The following is a 16648-nucleotide window of genomic DNA, read 5'->3' on the forward strand; positions in this document are numbered from 1 at the left end:
GTGTTTCTTTTTAGGGGGGGAGGTCTCAAATCACCAAAAGTGGTTGGAATTGCCCCAAGTAGTTGTTTATGTTAATTCAATTCGTTCCACATGAGATACACTGCATACCTGTAAATATGTAAGGTGGCGTAGATATCACATGTGGAATGCGTAGAATGAACTGAAATAGGATTACGACGATGAAAGTTATAAATTTCTCGAAAGTGAATAATTTCAATCATTGATGTTACATTTACTGGCACACCACAGGGGACACAAAATAAAGGAAAATTACTGGCGAAACACGCGATTATATAAGATTCAAATTCAAATCAATGTGCATTAAAGCTGGTCAGATGTGATTAACGCTGAAGCATTAATACAATCTCACAGCTCAGCTTATTTTTTTACTTAAGATTTACCCCCCCAACAACTTTGTTTTTATTCTTTCTGTATCGGAGCTACTTTTTGATGGCCTTTCAATTCATCAATATAGTTTCGAGCGTTCGCACTGAAGTCTTCATTTCTATAAGACACCCCAGAAAAAAAAACAAAAATCTCAATTTCTACCTCGCAAAATACTTTTCCAACTTCTCTGGTAAGGTTTTCCTACGTATATGTTGTTGTATATTAAAACGTTGTTTAATTTGGGTTTACCCAATACCTTCACTTGCAACCCAACTACACAAGGTGGTAAAAATGCAGCGTAGCCTTTGCATTTTACATGTAAAATTACAAATCAGTCAGTAGTGTATGCTTCTACAAACAAAGGAATAAGGTGGTATTTTTACAACGTCAAAACGAAGTTTGTTTGCTAGAGAGGGCATTGGTTTAACATTATGCCGTTACCGTTATATTTTCCTCATATTGATTAAAATTGAGTGAAATAACGGTAAAGGGCGCAAAAATTTTCATAATTGGCAAAATTGCAGAAACTTTGTTGCTGCAATATATTTTCCCGTTTTACTATTATTCGCGCGAAAATAAAAATTGATAAAAATTTCTCCAAATTCTCGTCTTCTTATCGTCGAGTTTGATGTGTTATGATGGACACAGTACATAGATGCGTAATTTTACGTGCTCATGTAGAATTTTTTTTTGTGTTTACATTATGGGGCTGTCGGTTGTTGTTATTTGCGGTTAATGTTATTTTATCGTTCGTTTTCCTTTCGGACGGAAATACCACCTACAAAATACCCTATCAAGAATGTTGGTGTTTGCAACGCAAACCACCCCGAAATTGTTTTCATTCCTCATTCCAAAAACCAGTTGGCTTTGTAGGAAAAGTAATAACCTGTGTATACAACTCATTATACATTATACAACCGACAACGTAATAGTAGAGGTCATAATGTGTAACTGCTTTGTGTTTTTTTTTCTCGTTGAACTTTTTTTCTTTTCGGGAATTTACCATCTAAATTATAATAAGAAAAAGTCGGTGAACTATGTAAATGTCATTTGTGTGTATGTGTGACAGAGAGTGTGAGTGGCTGTTTCTAGAGTTCGAAGCTTTAGGGTGAAAGTGTTCGACATGTGGGTTAAACATGTTGTCTGTGGATATGTACATGGAATGTTTTGTGTGGACAAATTGGGTATCACAGTCAAAATTTGTGAACCTGTAAAGGAAAATGCGGCACAGCGGAATTATCGCACATCCACTTCTATGCTGTGTATACCGATATAGCTATCCGAGCGGAAAATTAGAGGGAACCTCATACAACACAAATTAGCCAAAATATGTAATTTGGAGAATCTTTGGGTTAATCAAATATAGAAATATTAATTCAATGTACGCACGTAATGTATACGAAAGCAATATAGCTGAAGGTAAAATTCTTCCAAATATATTATACACAAATGGGGGTAGGTCACCATTAACAAATTACCAGACATATACCGCACAAATTCATCTCAATAATTATCAATGCGGGTTGTTTATTAGGTCTTTTTTTTACACAGAACCGATCCAGTTTATAAACTAGAAATTAAACAGAAACGTAGTGGTTTCTTATACCGGTGTGGAATTACAAACAATTTAAAAGTCAGAAATTGACATTTTGTTAACGGAATGGCAGTTTTTGTGTGAGTAGGTCATTTGGACAGGTTCTACATTATGGGTTCAGCTAATACAACCCATAATTTTTCGTCAAAATTTACAAGTCATTTCTTCGGTTTCGGTTTTTGGTTTCGAAAATAATGGAAGAAAAGTCACATTTTCCATCACTTTTTACAACGACCAAACTTGATGAAATTAATTTTCCAAATCGAAATGCATTGAGCCTACGATATTTTGTCATATTTCACGTAGTTTGAAAGCCTTTGGAATGGATTGTAACACAGCACCGCAACTAGCATGAACATAGAAAATATTTGGAGACTGATGAAATCATAGTATGAGTTTCTTTTGTAAAGATAAATTACTTGTTTTACTTGTTCACAGTTAAAACGTACAATACAAACAATCACTCCAAATTTGACACTTTCCAATTCAGTGTCCATACATGCCAGGAGCAGTGCTGTAGATTGTCTATTCTGATTCTAACAAAGTTGTTGCATAGAATTTTGCACCATTGATTGTAATCATACGCAATTCAATAACATCGTTCTAATAGCACAATTAATCGGAATGAAAAGTTTACTAGTGATACATAACTAGTTATTACATAGCTCTCATTATCATCTTTTTATCCTTAGCAATGTAAAAGACTATCAATTGATGCATTGAAAAGTGAACATTTACGGACAAAATAGTTATTTATGCCTCCGAGGAGCACACATACAAAAAGTCAACGAAAGTTTCACTTTTCGTCACTGAGTTAAAACACTCAAAATGTCTAAAAGAGAAGCTTAAATCACTCAGTAACATAACTATTAAGGCCAGGTGGAGGTGTTTACTATCGCAAAATTTGTAAACAAATTCACCTGGCTTTAAACAATTTTAATTTAAACTTCCGATTGCGAAAAACGGTCGTACCCAGTAAGCTAAATTTTTACGGAAAAATTGCATGAAATCTGAGGCATTTTCCGAAATCGGAATGATTTATTTGTCTTGTTTTGTTTTTGAGCTTTTTTTGAAGCTTTGGAGCTCAAAAGTTCGACTCGCAGACTGCGCTATCGCTGATATTTGCGATAGTGACGGTAACAATTTCCACAATCTATTTCAAACAAATCTTTGTGGAATTTTTTGCCCCTTTTCGCAAATATTTTAGTTTCACTTTCAGTTTTTAAATAATGGTTGGAACAGATCAAATGAATCTGAAAATTTTCAGATTAGATTGAAAAATTTTCGGATCAGATTTGATCTGAATCTGAAAATTTAGATCGCCCAATTTCAGATTCAGATCAGATAAAAACTGATCTGATCTGTTTATCTTGAAGTTTTGTATGAAAATTTCAGGTCAATCTGAGAAATTTTCAGATCAGATTGAAAAAATTCAGATTTTCAGATCAGATAAGAGTGATCTGTTCCGAGCTTTATTTTGAAACGAGCCACCTTCGCAGTTAGGGTAAAAAGTCAGTTAAGAGCACCATTTGTTTCAGTTACGAGCCCGGCTTTATCTCTTCCAATCACACATTTGTGTGAATCGATTTTCTCATTCAGTGCACGTATTTGGCAAAAGCTCGTAACTAATCTGTTTTACTCAATCGAAAGCTTGAAAGCTTATCTTGTATCACCGTAGCGCAACAAAGATATCCAAATTCCATTTTGTTTCCTACGTCGTCATCATCTTTCTAATCAGCTGACACTCACGTATGTGGGAATTTCGATACTTTTCCGAAAATGTAATTAAAAACTGCATAGAAAATAGACAATGGCTCTGCAGTAATTTCGGTTTTGTCTAGTGCAGCCTAACTTAAAGTTTTCTAACAATTTGAATGGTCAGAAAAATTGTTAGAACCATTCATCATGTATCGGTATGTGTAAAGTGTAAAAGATGTTATTCGGTCACCAAAGAAATTTTCAATTTTCAGAAAAAAGTAATGATACTACAACAACTCATGCATGCACATAATACTTAATATTAATATAAAAGAAACAAAACTGTGAACTAAAAGTGTGTAATGTTTGTTCTAAAATATGTTTGCAGTGTTGTTAAGATGGCTTAGTGCCTGGGAATAAAGTTGTCTAAACTTCAAGAAAGTTGTTAGTTCAAGGAGAGCGTTTTATCAACATGTTTATCACTACTTGCACACACATCACAATGACTGTAAATTTGGTTTCAATGTAATATATAAAGACGAATATATCATAGATGTGCACAAAATACCAAAGAATAAATTATAATTTAAACATTTTCTTCTTTGTTACCACCCCAAAAACGATCAAATCGATCACGTGCTTTCTCTAACACATCAAAAGCCGTGCGATTACCTGATGGCGAATTAATTGCTGGATCAAATGTAGGATCATCTATGCAACGTAAAGTCGAACCTGGAACTGGCTTGTCAAATCGGACATCCGGCTTGTTTATGGCAGTTACAGTTGACAATTTATCGTTATATGCTGGAAATCAAGCAGTCATTTAGGATTCATTGGAATTTAAATTGTATGGAAATGTGCAAGTGATACTAACAATCATTTTTTAATGGTTCGGCAAGTTCTGGTGGAGCTGACATCGGTGCAGCCGGTGGTTTATCCACTGGTGTCGATGCCTTCAATTCACTTTGTGGGCGAAGTATTGGATCCCCTGGTAAACGAATTTAATTACAACTCCTTATTGTCTTAGCGATTATTTTCCTTAATTTTATTTATCTGTTAGCTAGAGGTAGCACGGTGGCGTATTATCATTGTATAGTTTATGATATACATTTAAAGGGTACAGATCAAGTCAACCTGAAATTTTCTGAAAGAAACTTGAACCAGTTTTGGCCTAAACCTGATGTACTAAATCTGGACCTAACGTGAATAAACTCTGAATTTTACAATAAAATGAAACTTGACCTGTAACCTTGCCAGGTTACATGAAAAATTGTGTAAAAGTTTCAGGTTACCTGAAACCAGACCAGACCTGAAAAATTTGAAAATATCGGTTTCAGGTCAATTTACGCATTTCCATAAAATTACCCGACCTGACCTTGAATTTTCCCTATTCCAGTTATGCTGCAAGTTGTAAACGGTCAAGTTGTCCGTATTTACCTCCAGCTAGCAGATAGCATGCTATATACGCAATATAGTGTCACTTACCATCACGGACGTTTTGAGTGACCGTAAACGTTTTACCGGTATCTAACGGAACGGTCCAATTTACCGGATCGGGAGACCTCATCAGTATTTGTTCCGGTGATTTGACTCGTGTCGGTTCGGGTGGCGACTTAACGATGTGCTCGATAATCTCATGAGCGGGTAATGGACTGGCACTCGATATCGATCCACCGTCTTTGTCGGTATCATCATCATCATCTATGATAAAATTTTGGAATACTTTTTTGTTTGCTTGTGTGGTTCGTAATAACGGTATGGTATAACAGTCGGATGTTCAGAGCATAACGTTACTTTGTAAGAATTTTTTTTTCGGTTTGGCATAGAATGAGTGGTAATCGATAGTCATTAAGAAATAAAAATGAAAACACAAGAAATGATATTACACTTATTGCTACAACACCTATTATGAAAGAAAAAAAATGGTATACACAATATATACTACAGATACTACACTACACACACAATATAAATATAATTGAATGATGCATGCAATAATGAACATGTTGATGGCGGTTATACTCAATGAAAGGTTATAAAATGCGTATGATGTATTTGTTTGCGGGGACAAAGAACGAAGGTAAATATTTGGACAAATTTTTTATAGAATTTTTATGTGTTTAATTTCATTAATTTGTGTTGTTTCATCAGAGCGGAAAAATCAAATATCAATTTCAAATACTTCGATAGCAGTAGTAGTGTAGGTGTAATAATCATGACGCAACGTTGGAAAAGCCAAAAAAAAATTCAAAGTTCTGCTCCAACATGTCTAAATTTACCCGAAAAGATAATCGGCAGAAGTAGACTTGATCGATCACCTTCAATTATGTCCGTGTTTTCCGTTTTTATATTTAGAGTTTTTGATTTTGATGGAAGCATGTACCCTTGATGTAGCATTTAATTGTTTAAAGACTTGTGTGCGTAATCATTTACCCCTATCGATAGAAAAATCACCTGTAACGTACTCAGCATTGGAGTTTTTTTCTTAGTAATAATGAATTGTTTGATGCTATAATGTCATTTACACCAACGTTTTCTTAATTTCGATTCGTTTTGAAACCTCACTAACAGCCTTTTACTGCCAATAATAAGTGTAGTCTGCACCACCGGCCTAACGTGACTGTCGAACCACGCCAAAATGTAGGCTAGACCTATGAACACGTCATACGAGTCATTCAGTTTGTACATCATTGCAGCCACCAAACACAAATTATGAAGCTCGAGTGAACTTTAGGACATTACCAATACGAATTGTGGAATTGTCTGACGCGGGAATCGAACTCGGATCACTTTGGTGGAAGGTATCCCGTCCGTTCTTATCTCACATTAAGGCAAAATTTACAATAAAATAGCGAAGAACTACAAGGTAAAAATCGTGACAATTGTAGGCATTGTATGCACCGCCGTGTTTTTTGTGTATGGATAACACTTTCGGAAATTTTTCAAATTGAAATAGATTTGTTGTCAAGGCTTAAAGGTTTTTGTCCTTCAAATGTTTAGAATTATCTGAATTGCTCACAAGGTTCGTATAGACTCTACTAAGAATGTTATGATACTGTTAATGAAATTACGACAATTTTTGCTATCGCCAATCCGCTATCGACCAAAATGATCTGTAGATCGGCAGAGGCTTTTTCACATAATTGCAAAACAGCAAAATTTGTGTTAAAATTGAAGAAGTAATAGACTTTATATCACTCAAAAGAAACGAAGTAATAGATTTTATGCCACTCAACATCATAATATGCAAAATTTGCAAACTTTAGATGCCTACGTGGCATAAACCGTTCTATGAATCTCGGTGCGAAATACTTTATTCAGCTCACGATGTTTATTATGACACATTTTCGTCCTACCAAATTTGATTTCTTTCAATGAATAGGTATCAGAAACACCGACATCCTACCACTACACTGAAGTTATTGTCTGTTTGAAATGACTTATATCGAGTCGACTTTGTTTGGCTTTTCTATTGTTTTGCAAATTACTCACACAACTATGAGACAAATGGTGCTAATGGCTTCTTCAGTTTACAATTTCACACAAAAGAAGCATCAAATTTCTCCCATCTGTCCCATAGGCATGCAATGTTCAATGATTTTGCATCGAAGATTGTTCATGGTTTTATTTGATTTTTCCTCCAATTACATTTACAGAAAAGGGTTCAACGTCAACTGCAGAAAAGTAAGTATACAAGTAGGTGTGGTTCTGGGTTCTGGTGTAGTTTCTTTTTTTCAGTTTTTATGTTTTAATTTTTTTTGGTTGCACAGAAAAGTATTGCTTTACACAAAATAAATTATTTCAGCCAATTCCATGAAACAAAAAATGCAATAATAAAATAACGAATCTAAGAGAACAGAAACGAACAAAACATAAAACCATTTATTAGGTACAGATTACACACTTTGTTTGTTTTTTTTTTTTTTTTGTGAATACAACACCAAACACGAATCGAAAAAAAACCAACGAAAAAGACGAAAAAAACGTTTAAATTTCAGCAAAATTACATTCAATAGTTTTCTTCTGCACGAATTTTTTGTTTTCTATTTTATACTTACTTTCCCCAGTTTTGTTATCCTGACCTTTGATTTTTTCTGGTTGATCAAATTTAATGGTTGATTCGGTCATTGGATCGTTATAGCCATTAATGATCGTCGATTTTGGTCTCTGATGTTTATTGGATTTATAGGATTTTTTCAGATTTGGGATTGTTAAGGTTAATGGTGACAATTTATGAGTGTCATTTGGTAGGTTTTGATTTTGATGATTAGAATAGGATCTACCATTTGGCGGCAGCGAACTACTTTTAGAACGGGAGTTGGATGTGGGAAGGGTGGCTAGAAATAGTACATAAAAATAAAATTAATGTAATGTTTCTACAAAATAATTATTTTCTAAGATGAACGGATAGTTTGAAGAACCAAAAAACAAACAAGAAGAAGAAAATTAAATGGTAAAATTACTGTTTCGCACACGTAAAACTGCCACGTTCGAATCAAAACTGTTCTTGCGGCTCTTCTCCGTTTCTCCGAGAAATCAGAAATAATGAAAATAACGACAAGAATAGCACATACGAAAGTAACACTTTTTACGTGTACAAACTGAAAACCAACTGAAAATTAAAAACAAAAATAATTTTCGTAAATGGCGCATTTCTTGTGTCGAATTTGCAGATGAGGTTAGGATTTCGAAACAGAAAAAAATTTCAATGTAAATTTTATTCAAAGGAACTTTTGTGATTAAATTTCATGTTTCGGTTGAGAATTACTGTTCTCCATAAAGCTTATACGTATGTATATGTGTGTATGTACGGCTGTGTGTTTTCTGAAAATGTTTTTCAAGAGCTTTGCCGCTATTTAGAGATTTTTTTTTCTGTAATGAATAAAAGCTTTGTGCAATGTTCTGTTCAGTGGTTAGTTTAATTTTGTTAAAATTGTGTTTTATGACAAGTATACTCTACACAGCGGATTTTTGAGATTTTCGTTTGATTCGTACGAATTTCGCTGAGCCCCTTCATCGTTTCAAAAGCCGTTGATTCTCGCGGAAATATTTTTTTTTTTCGTAATTTATTATAAACTATACCACTAGTTGTATGAATCATAAGATCTGAAACTTGTGTTTCGCGAAAACAACGAAAACCCTTATATGTCGAGATGTTCGAGGATTTATGTCCAATTTGAGTGTTCCAATTTTTTAATTACAATTGTGATCCACAGCATCATTGATGCATCAACTGTTCGAAAACCGTACTAACTGGTAGAACAGGAACACTCTATATTGAGTTTTCCATACTAGAAATCAGTGACCAGAAACAACTGAAAATCACCCATAATCGTTGTCGCTATCATCAGCAAAACCTATATCAAAACTCTTAAAGGTCATTTTATTCTATCAAGACCAATGCGACCGGTATGTGAAGAAAATTTGTAAAAAGCCTTTCATTCACTTTTATTCATAAAAAAATTCAAGAAGCCCTTCACATGGTCCAAGCGTGGATTCGCCGGAGACACAAAATTGAGATGATGTTCTTCAGTTAGAAGGAAGATATTCTTCGGACAGCTTTTGCCCATATCGGGTCGAAAAGTTTTGTGAAAAATATTTTTGATATGTTCCAGTACCTTCCGTCAATCCGATCGCTTAAAGCTCAAAACACACGAGGCATGAAAAACGTATTTCGATCAAAATTCTCTTTGTTATAGTTTCGTTAAACATCATAAAATAAAACAAAATTTTGGTAAGAACACGTTTTCGATGCCTCGTGTGTTTCGAGCATTACGATTTTCGAGCTTTTCGGTTTTCATATCAAAAATGAAAAGTTGTGGAAAATCGACTAATAATTCAGTACATTTTTGGCGAACGAAGCTATTTTTTTCTAGCACAAAGGCCTGGACTTAGTCCAGTGGACTAATGTGAGCGAATCAACTTTTGAATTACAATGAAAGTCAATGGGGATTGTCGAGTTGTAATTTATTATTTACCGAGGAAATGCATTTTGCGCGAGTAAGGAATGAAACAAATTTTTATCGAGTCCACGAAGCTTTAAGCTTCGATAAAAGCTTTGACATCCTGTCGAAGCTGTTCTGTCAAAGTTAACGATTTACATTAATCAAAACATTTTCTAATCAAGCTTTCAAATGATTAATATCCGACATAAAGCTGCTACATCATATCAAGATATCAAACATAAAATACAGCCATGTATGAATGAAATTGGTAGATATGTGTGAGTGTAATGTAGTGTTTTTGGATATGTATAATGTGTGTGCCGTTCGTACACTAATAATATTCGACTGAGAGTGTATAATCTTAGCGAAAATCAAAGCAATTATGAAGGAGAACAGCATATTACCTTGTCATGGAATACAAGGATCTATATAGATCACTTCGCAATCTGAATTTGTCAAACTGTTTGTATTTATGCTACAGTTAAAGTCAATTAAATTTGTGTCTAAGTTTGCTTCAGCTGTTTTACCAGCTAATACACTCATACAAACACGATGTGGTATGTGTGATTGTATGAGTCGACCAGCTGGTAAAGCAGCTTACGTTATAAGCTGGCTTACCTGGTACAAAAGGTAGACAGTGCGAAGTGATCTATAGTAAAATCTTACAACTTACAAGAATCACCACTTGATCCCAATTAAAGTTGGATTCACAGCCGTCCGTTTTGCCTCCGATTTTATTTCGCTTACTTTAGACCACCCATCTACTGTTTAAACGCATCTTCTGTGATCTGTTAAGTAAACGGAGGCAAAACGGAGAGTCAAACAGAAACAGAAACGGCCGACTGTAAATCCAATTTAATATTCACAGATCGAATATAAGCTTGACACCGAAATTTTTAAAGTTCTTATACAAAATGTACAATTTTTATGATTGTTCATACTTTATTTCCGAATTGCATAGACTACAGCTGCAGTAAATATGCATTTGTTTATGAAGAAATCGGGTATTTCTCAAACGCAACACTAGGACTTCGTTGTTTATTTGACACGGTGGAACGTATATCTGCAAGGGTTTCAAGACAAATGAGTCCAGTACTGCCTTTGCGTCATATTTTTCTAATAAAAAGACTCTTCAGTCACAAAGCCCTTTATACAATATTTATTATATTGTTTACGTTCACTGCGTTGACTCCACATTTAGTGTGTAAAAAAGAACATTGTTGTGTAACTTGTTACATAAAAAGCTATCAACGCACTGATATGTCTAAGAAGTATGTACACGCTCAGTACCTCTTCTACGAAAGACCAAAAGAAAATGAGAAGACCCGGTTACATATAAAACTTTGACCCACGTAAAGTTCGGATTCAGGGGCATAATTTGAAGTGTAAATCGAAATACCAGACGCCGATTTCATGTCTTTATAATACCAAAATGATTATAACGTTAAAACAAATGAAGTAGAAGTAGAAGTAGAAGATGTCAAACACAGAAAAATTAGTTAAACAAGATATGTGACAGATTAAGTCAGTAATCGTGATACGCTTGATGTCTATGAAAAGGTAATTCATTGTTGTTTCGAGCTTTAAAGGATATTGACTGGGTACAAACAAACATAAAATTTGGAAAATGAATGCCGAGTATATGCAGAGTATGTTTGTTCTTTTACAAGTGACCTGCCCTTCTAAGACATTGTACCTGATAAAGTCTTTCAATATTGATATTTCAATTTAGCAGTTAATCTCAATTACAAAGAACTGTTGGATCTTCGTTAATGTACCATGTTTGTAGGAAGAAAAATGGGTGAACAATAGAACTGATATCCAAATCACCGAAATGTTCTTGCACTCAGTTACATTATATTAATGAGTATCCAAATGTAAAGTCAACGAACTACGAATTTTAGAAGGAATTTTGTTTAAGGATGGACTGACGAAAGAGTTTGGTAAACTTTAAGAAAATTCCAGTCAAAAATAACCTCATTTATCAGGTTAGTCTGAGACAATATAACGAAAATGTATTTTCAATTCAACCTTAAAATAAGGATAGGTCAAATAAAATTAAGGTTAAGGTTCCACCTATCATATGATTAGTTTTAAGTAGTTAATGTGTATGAAATAAACGCAACAACCAGACTTTTCTGTATATGATATGAATGCAGGTTCAGCATGTAATAGCCATTACAACCATTCCATTCACAAATCCAATTAGTTTCGTTGTGCTTTGTGGGAAGAGTAATTTGGTAATTTTAACTGACGATATGAGAGAGTGAAATTATTAGTGCACGTCTAGTTTTGTTTGACTAAGTTGGAAGGAAACTTTACAAATTTATATGTATTTTATTGAGATGCAAATACAAAATGCTATCAACCATTCATTAAACACTTAAAGAATGTAGTTTTTAGTTGATTCATTTACAGGAACCTCATGCGTGTCGACCATGCTTAATATTTAGTTCGTCTGCTTTTTTTTGTTACAAGAAACATTTTGGGAATGATCTTCTAATACCTACATTAACATTAGTATAATACCAAGAAGAATTTTTTTTTAGAGGATAAAATTGAAACAAAAAAGAAAAATGTCCGGATACAATTTTTCGGATAAAATGGACAAAATGTCGGTGGTCAGGACTTACTTGGTCGTGGACGCCGTTCCACAATGGTTGGTGTTGAAACTGGAGTCTTTTTATACGGCTTAGATGATGACGTTGACGTTGCATTCGGAACTGCACTACCTGAGCGAATTTGCCTTTTCGGCGAACCATCGGCATTCGTTGTAACTGGACCAACAGATTGAGAACGTCCTGATACGAGGAAAAGCGTTGTTAAAACATAGATGAACAGTAGGTCTCTTTTGAATAAACAAAATTCTTGAAAATTCTCATAGCACTGCACCTCCTAGCACGGAACTGAGGTATGTAAAAATGTATTTAGTTTACGTTGGTTTTTGTCTACAGTGAATGATTTTACCCACTCACATTTACTGTTTAATTCAGCTCTAACCAATATGGCAGAGCTGGGTGATGTAGTAACTAAGCATTGTACCACTTTAAAAGAAAAAATCGGTGCTAGCAGTACAGGTACTATGGGTTGTCGGGGTTTCAATTTTACCTTTTGATTGTTTCAACACTTTTTTAGGACTGCTGCTACTTTTTTGTGGGCTTCCTTTCTGCGGACTGCCGTGACGTGATGTAGCACTTTTCTTTGGACTGCCACGTTGGGAATTATAACTTTCGTCATCTTTTGACTTAGGTATAGTTGGAATTAATTTTTCTCTAGTCGGTGACGGAAGTAGTGCACCCTCCTCGACATCTTCAATAAACATTTTTTTTAAAATAAATTTTATTTGTAAATTGAGTGCGTTATGAGGCCCACTTTAACGGAACATTAGTCATTTACATGACTAGGGAGAAAAAGATGAAAAATAAAGTTTTTGTAGGAATTGATCCGAGGCGAAGCCGTGGTCAATAAACATACAAAAACTTGACTTTTCATTTTCAACCCGAATTATTTAATCGATTTTTCACGCTAATAACGACGAAAGTAGTGCTCAAATTTGTGCAGAAGGTTTAAGAATTTCGTTAAAATGGACCCTGATCGCAATTTTATTGAGATTTGTGTACCTGGACCAGTGGTTCTTTCTAAATGATGACGAACATTGTATAAACGATTTGTAACACCGTCACATAATCTATTATCGACAAAGTGCACTTGACCTGGAACAGCTCTGCCATTCGGTTTGATTGGTGAACTCTTATTTTTGTTCTCCTTCTCTTTTTCTTCCTTCGAAATAGGTCTACTGGAGAAGATTATTTCATCGAACACATTTTATTCAATGCACCAAATTTACTCATCAGAATGAAATCTTACTTATGAATTGATGAGGCTAACGACAATGCTGACAACGAACTTCTTCGTGATACTTGATCCCACAATTCCTTTTGTTTATTATACATGTCGGGTTGTATTTCAACTCCCCATCCACGATGCTTCAATAATTTTGTTATTTTTAAAATGGTGAAATGGAAAAGCTTTTCGCTTCCTTACCTTATATTCACCAGCCTTCTTTCTCAATTCGATCACGTCCTTGTACCAAGCGGCCGCATTCGGATCGTGTCCATTCATCACCGTCTTTTCATCTACTTTATTTGTCGTTTCGCTATCAACGACAAATCCGAAATTCTCCTTGTCAGTCATGCCCTGCTTCTGTCGAATCTCATTCATCGAATATTGTGAAAATGGTCGAATAGTTTTTCGATTCGACACTTTCCTAAAACATTTGGGAAAAATTTTAATTTTCAATTGAATCTTTTCGGAATTGGATTTTGTTTGTTAATTTGCCATTTACTTGTTCGATTTTCCGTCGACATCAAACAGAGGTTCCAGTTCCTGCACAGTTGCTAAAAATATTGTAATAAATTGCGGTTAGATTTCAAAAGTACGGACTCATTCAAGCCGACTCAGCTCGATAGTAATGACTTCTAATAAACATTGAACAAGATGACGACGTCGCTTAATTTTGTGAATTTTTTTGATGGATAAAAATGTGGTATACAATTATATATTCTAGACTGAGCGTTAAACAGTTTTGAAACGAATAGTAATTATCGGATTGTGTTAACGGAAAGCTAGCTATAAAAATTTGTGTTTTTGTAATTAAATATCTTTTTTGTTACGAACAATGAATGGCCGAAATGAAAGCGAACAAATTGTCCCGATACACTGAAATTAAGAAAATCATGTTGGCGAGAGAAGAAATGTTGTCGCATTTACAGAAAATCATCCTTCTGTGCAATCACAGTTTTGCCGGAAATTAAACTTTAATTTGATATTAAATCGACAACCAATTTTGTAACGACAAATAAAACATAAATAATTTTTTGCCATATCTTCCATATCTTCTCGAGAGATGTGTTATTTTCTCTTTAAGGTTGAAGTAGGAATAGTGCAACAATGGAGAGGAATTCAGACGAGAGAGATACAGATAAATGTAAAATTCATTCGAAGTGTTACAATTTTAAGAGATTTTCGGCTGATTTTCATAAAAGATTTTCGAAGATGGTTTTAAAATAAAGGCTGTAATCCTAAACAAAATATGCTTCCACTCAAAACAATTTTTTTTTTCGAAAACGATTGGCCGAGGTAGAGTTCGAGAACCTCATTTTGAAGCCTTTTTTATCGGCCCCACCAACTTCTGTGATCTAATCATCCAAAAACTATTTTACCGAAAAGCCACATGTCATCTTCCAAAAAAATAAATTTTGGCAGCAGTTAGAGTGAGGTAATTTTTCTGATCACACTGAACCAAAGTTGCAGAAAACAATGTTTCTAAAATGTACTAAAATTTTCGTCGTTGTAGTAACTTGACCTCACTCTTACCGTTGCCAACATTTTTTTTTTCAACTCAAGAATGGTGCCATTTGGAAGCTAATGCATGCTGCTTTTCGAAAAATTTGGGGTGATTGATGGGATGATTCTCGAACTTTCCCATGGCCTATTGTTAGAAGCATTTTTTTAAATTATTTTTTTTTGTTTTTTGGTTAAGCAATATTTTGTGTCGGGTTATGGCCTTTGTTTTTCCAAAATTAACGGCCCTAATGTGAAATTGTAAGAGAACGAATGTTCAGCTTGAACCTCTGATCTTCAAAAATATTGTAACTTATAGCGGTTTTATAATTTTTCATTTCCTAAAATATAACAAATTTCGCATGAGTCTGTTAGTCTAATTTTGTCTAGACAATAAAAACATTTTTCATAGTTCCGTTTACTAAATGGAAACGAACTTTGCGAACTCTGATATCTTCTAACAGATATAAAACACCCTTTCCAACCAACAAAGGTATTCCAAACGTAACGTCATCGTCTAAATTTACTGTTTTGCTATTTTACTGTAGTATAAAAATACATTTTTTGCAGTTGGGTGTGTATCAACAATATTACATTCTAAATTGTCGCACATTAATTACTGTGTTTGCTTAAGTAGAAACGGTTGAGTGGCCTCTTGATGTGTGTATGGCCTGTGTGTGCTTAACTTTCACATAAGCGATAAGCGTTCATATTCAAATCATTCATAAACAAAAAAAAACTGAACAATAAAAAGTAGAAACAGAGAAATTTTCTTAAAACTGTCTATGAGAGGAATTAAGAGAAGAAAGAGGTTTTTTTTATCAAAGAGATAATTCACATGACATTCAAATGAAATAGAAAAAGTAAAAAGGAACGAAAATCTGTCAGATCATTACCTGAACCTGAACCTGAGCTAGGAATACCTGAACCTATTTTGACTTGAACGTGATTCAGTTGATTTTCACCTGACCTGACCTGAGACCTGACAGATTACCCTGAAAATTTTTATGAAACTGCGTGGCAGGTTTGATTGAAATCAGGCTCAGGTTAGGTTTGTTTTCGAAAATAGCTGACCTGTTCCGGGTGATACTGATTTTTGACCATGGTCGACCTGACAACAAAGTTAGTGAAATCAATAATAATAGAGAATCAAACAGCTGTCCATTAAAGATGTCCAGACGTTTTTTAGATTTTTGGACTCTCTACCTAACCGAGAGGAAAACGACCTCAAAATAATCCCAAATACCACAGTTAATGTCAATCCAACTTATGTCGACGTTTGCTCTGTTTTTACCAGCTGATCCAATCATGCGAACATACGCCTTATACGCGCGTCGTAGTAATGGAACCCTCGTACGCACGCATAAGCAGTCATTGGTAAAACAGCTCAAACAAATTGCGATATAATTTAGTGATCTAAAATAGAAAGAAATTCGATTACTCCTCGTTCCAATCCTTGACCTTTTTTATCCGAATATCACAACCACCTCCCCAGAAGTACAGACCAATAAGGTTTTTATTTTGTAAGCATAAAACAACATTAACTGTGCTTAAGATTGAGAGTGGAATTGTGAAGTTAGTTTTTACGAATCGAATCGCTTTGAGGAAATTTGTACATCTTTCGATTGCAACAATAAAATATCCAGAATTTAAAATTTGGTGACGATTTCCCCCGTCCTTC

At 34.5% G+C, this 16648-nt stretch overlaps 1 protein-coding gene across 3 annotated transcripts in view; it reads right to left on the minus strand.

Annotated features, from left to right (window-relative positions):
• LOC119068092 overlaps nt 1–16648 on the minus strand; it is a 39351-nt gene that overhangs the window by 8461 nt on the left and 14242 nt on the right. For 2 of the 3 annotated variants that reach the window (XM_037171510.1, XM_037171509.1), the window contains exons 7-16: nt 13970–14021; nt 13669–13891; nt 13492–13610; nt 13245–13420; nt 12733–12933; nt 12258–12425; nt 7738–8016; nt 5165–5380; nt 4554–4667; nt 4352–4483 (exon numbers count right to left, since the gene is read on the minus strand). In XM_037171510.1, the coding sequence (XP_037027405.1) occupies nt 4352–4483; nt 4554–4667; nt 5165–5380; nt 7738–8016; nt 12258–12425; nt 12733–12933; nt 13245–13420; nt 13492–13610; nt 13669–13891; nt 13970–14021 (1680 nt within the window). The remainder of the gene's footprint in view (nt 1–4351; nt 4484–4553; nt 4668–5164; nt 5381–7737; nt 8017–12257; nt 12426–12732; nt 12934–13244; nt 13421–13491; nt 13611–13668; nt 13892–13969; nt 14022–16648) is intronic. The other variant, XM_037171511.1, reaches the window with a different exon arrangement.

This window comes from Bradysia coprophila, assembly GCF_014529535.1.
Source record: "Bradysia coprophila strain Holo2 chromosome X unlocalized genomic scaffold, BU_Bcop_v1 contig_173, whole genome shotgun sequence".
Lineage (NCBI taxonomy): Eukaryota > Metazoa > Arthropoda > Insecta > Diptera > Sciaridae > Bradysia > Bradysia coprophila.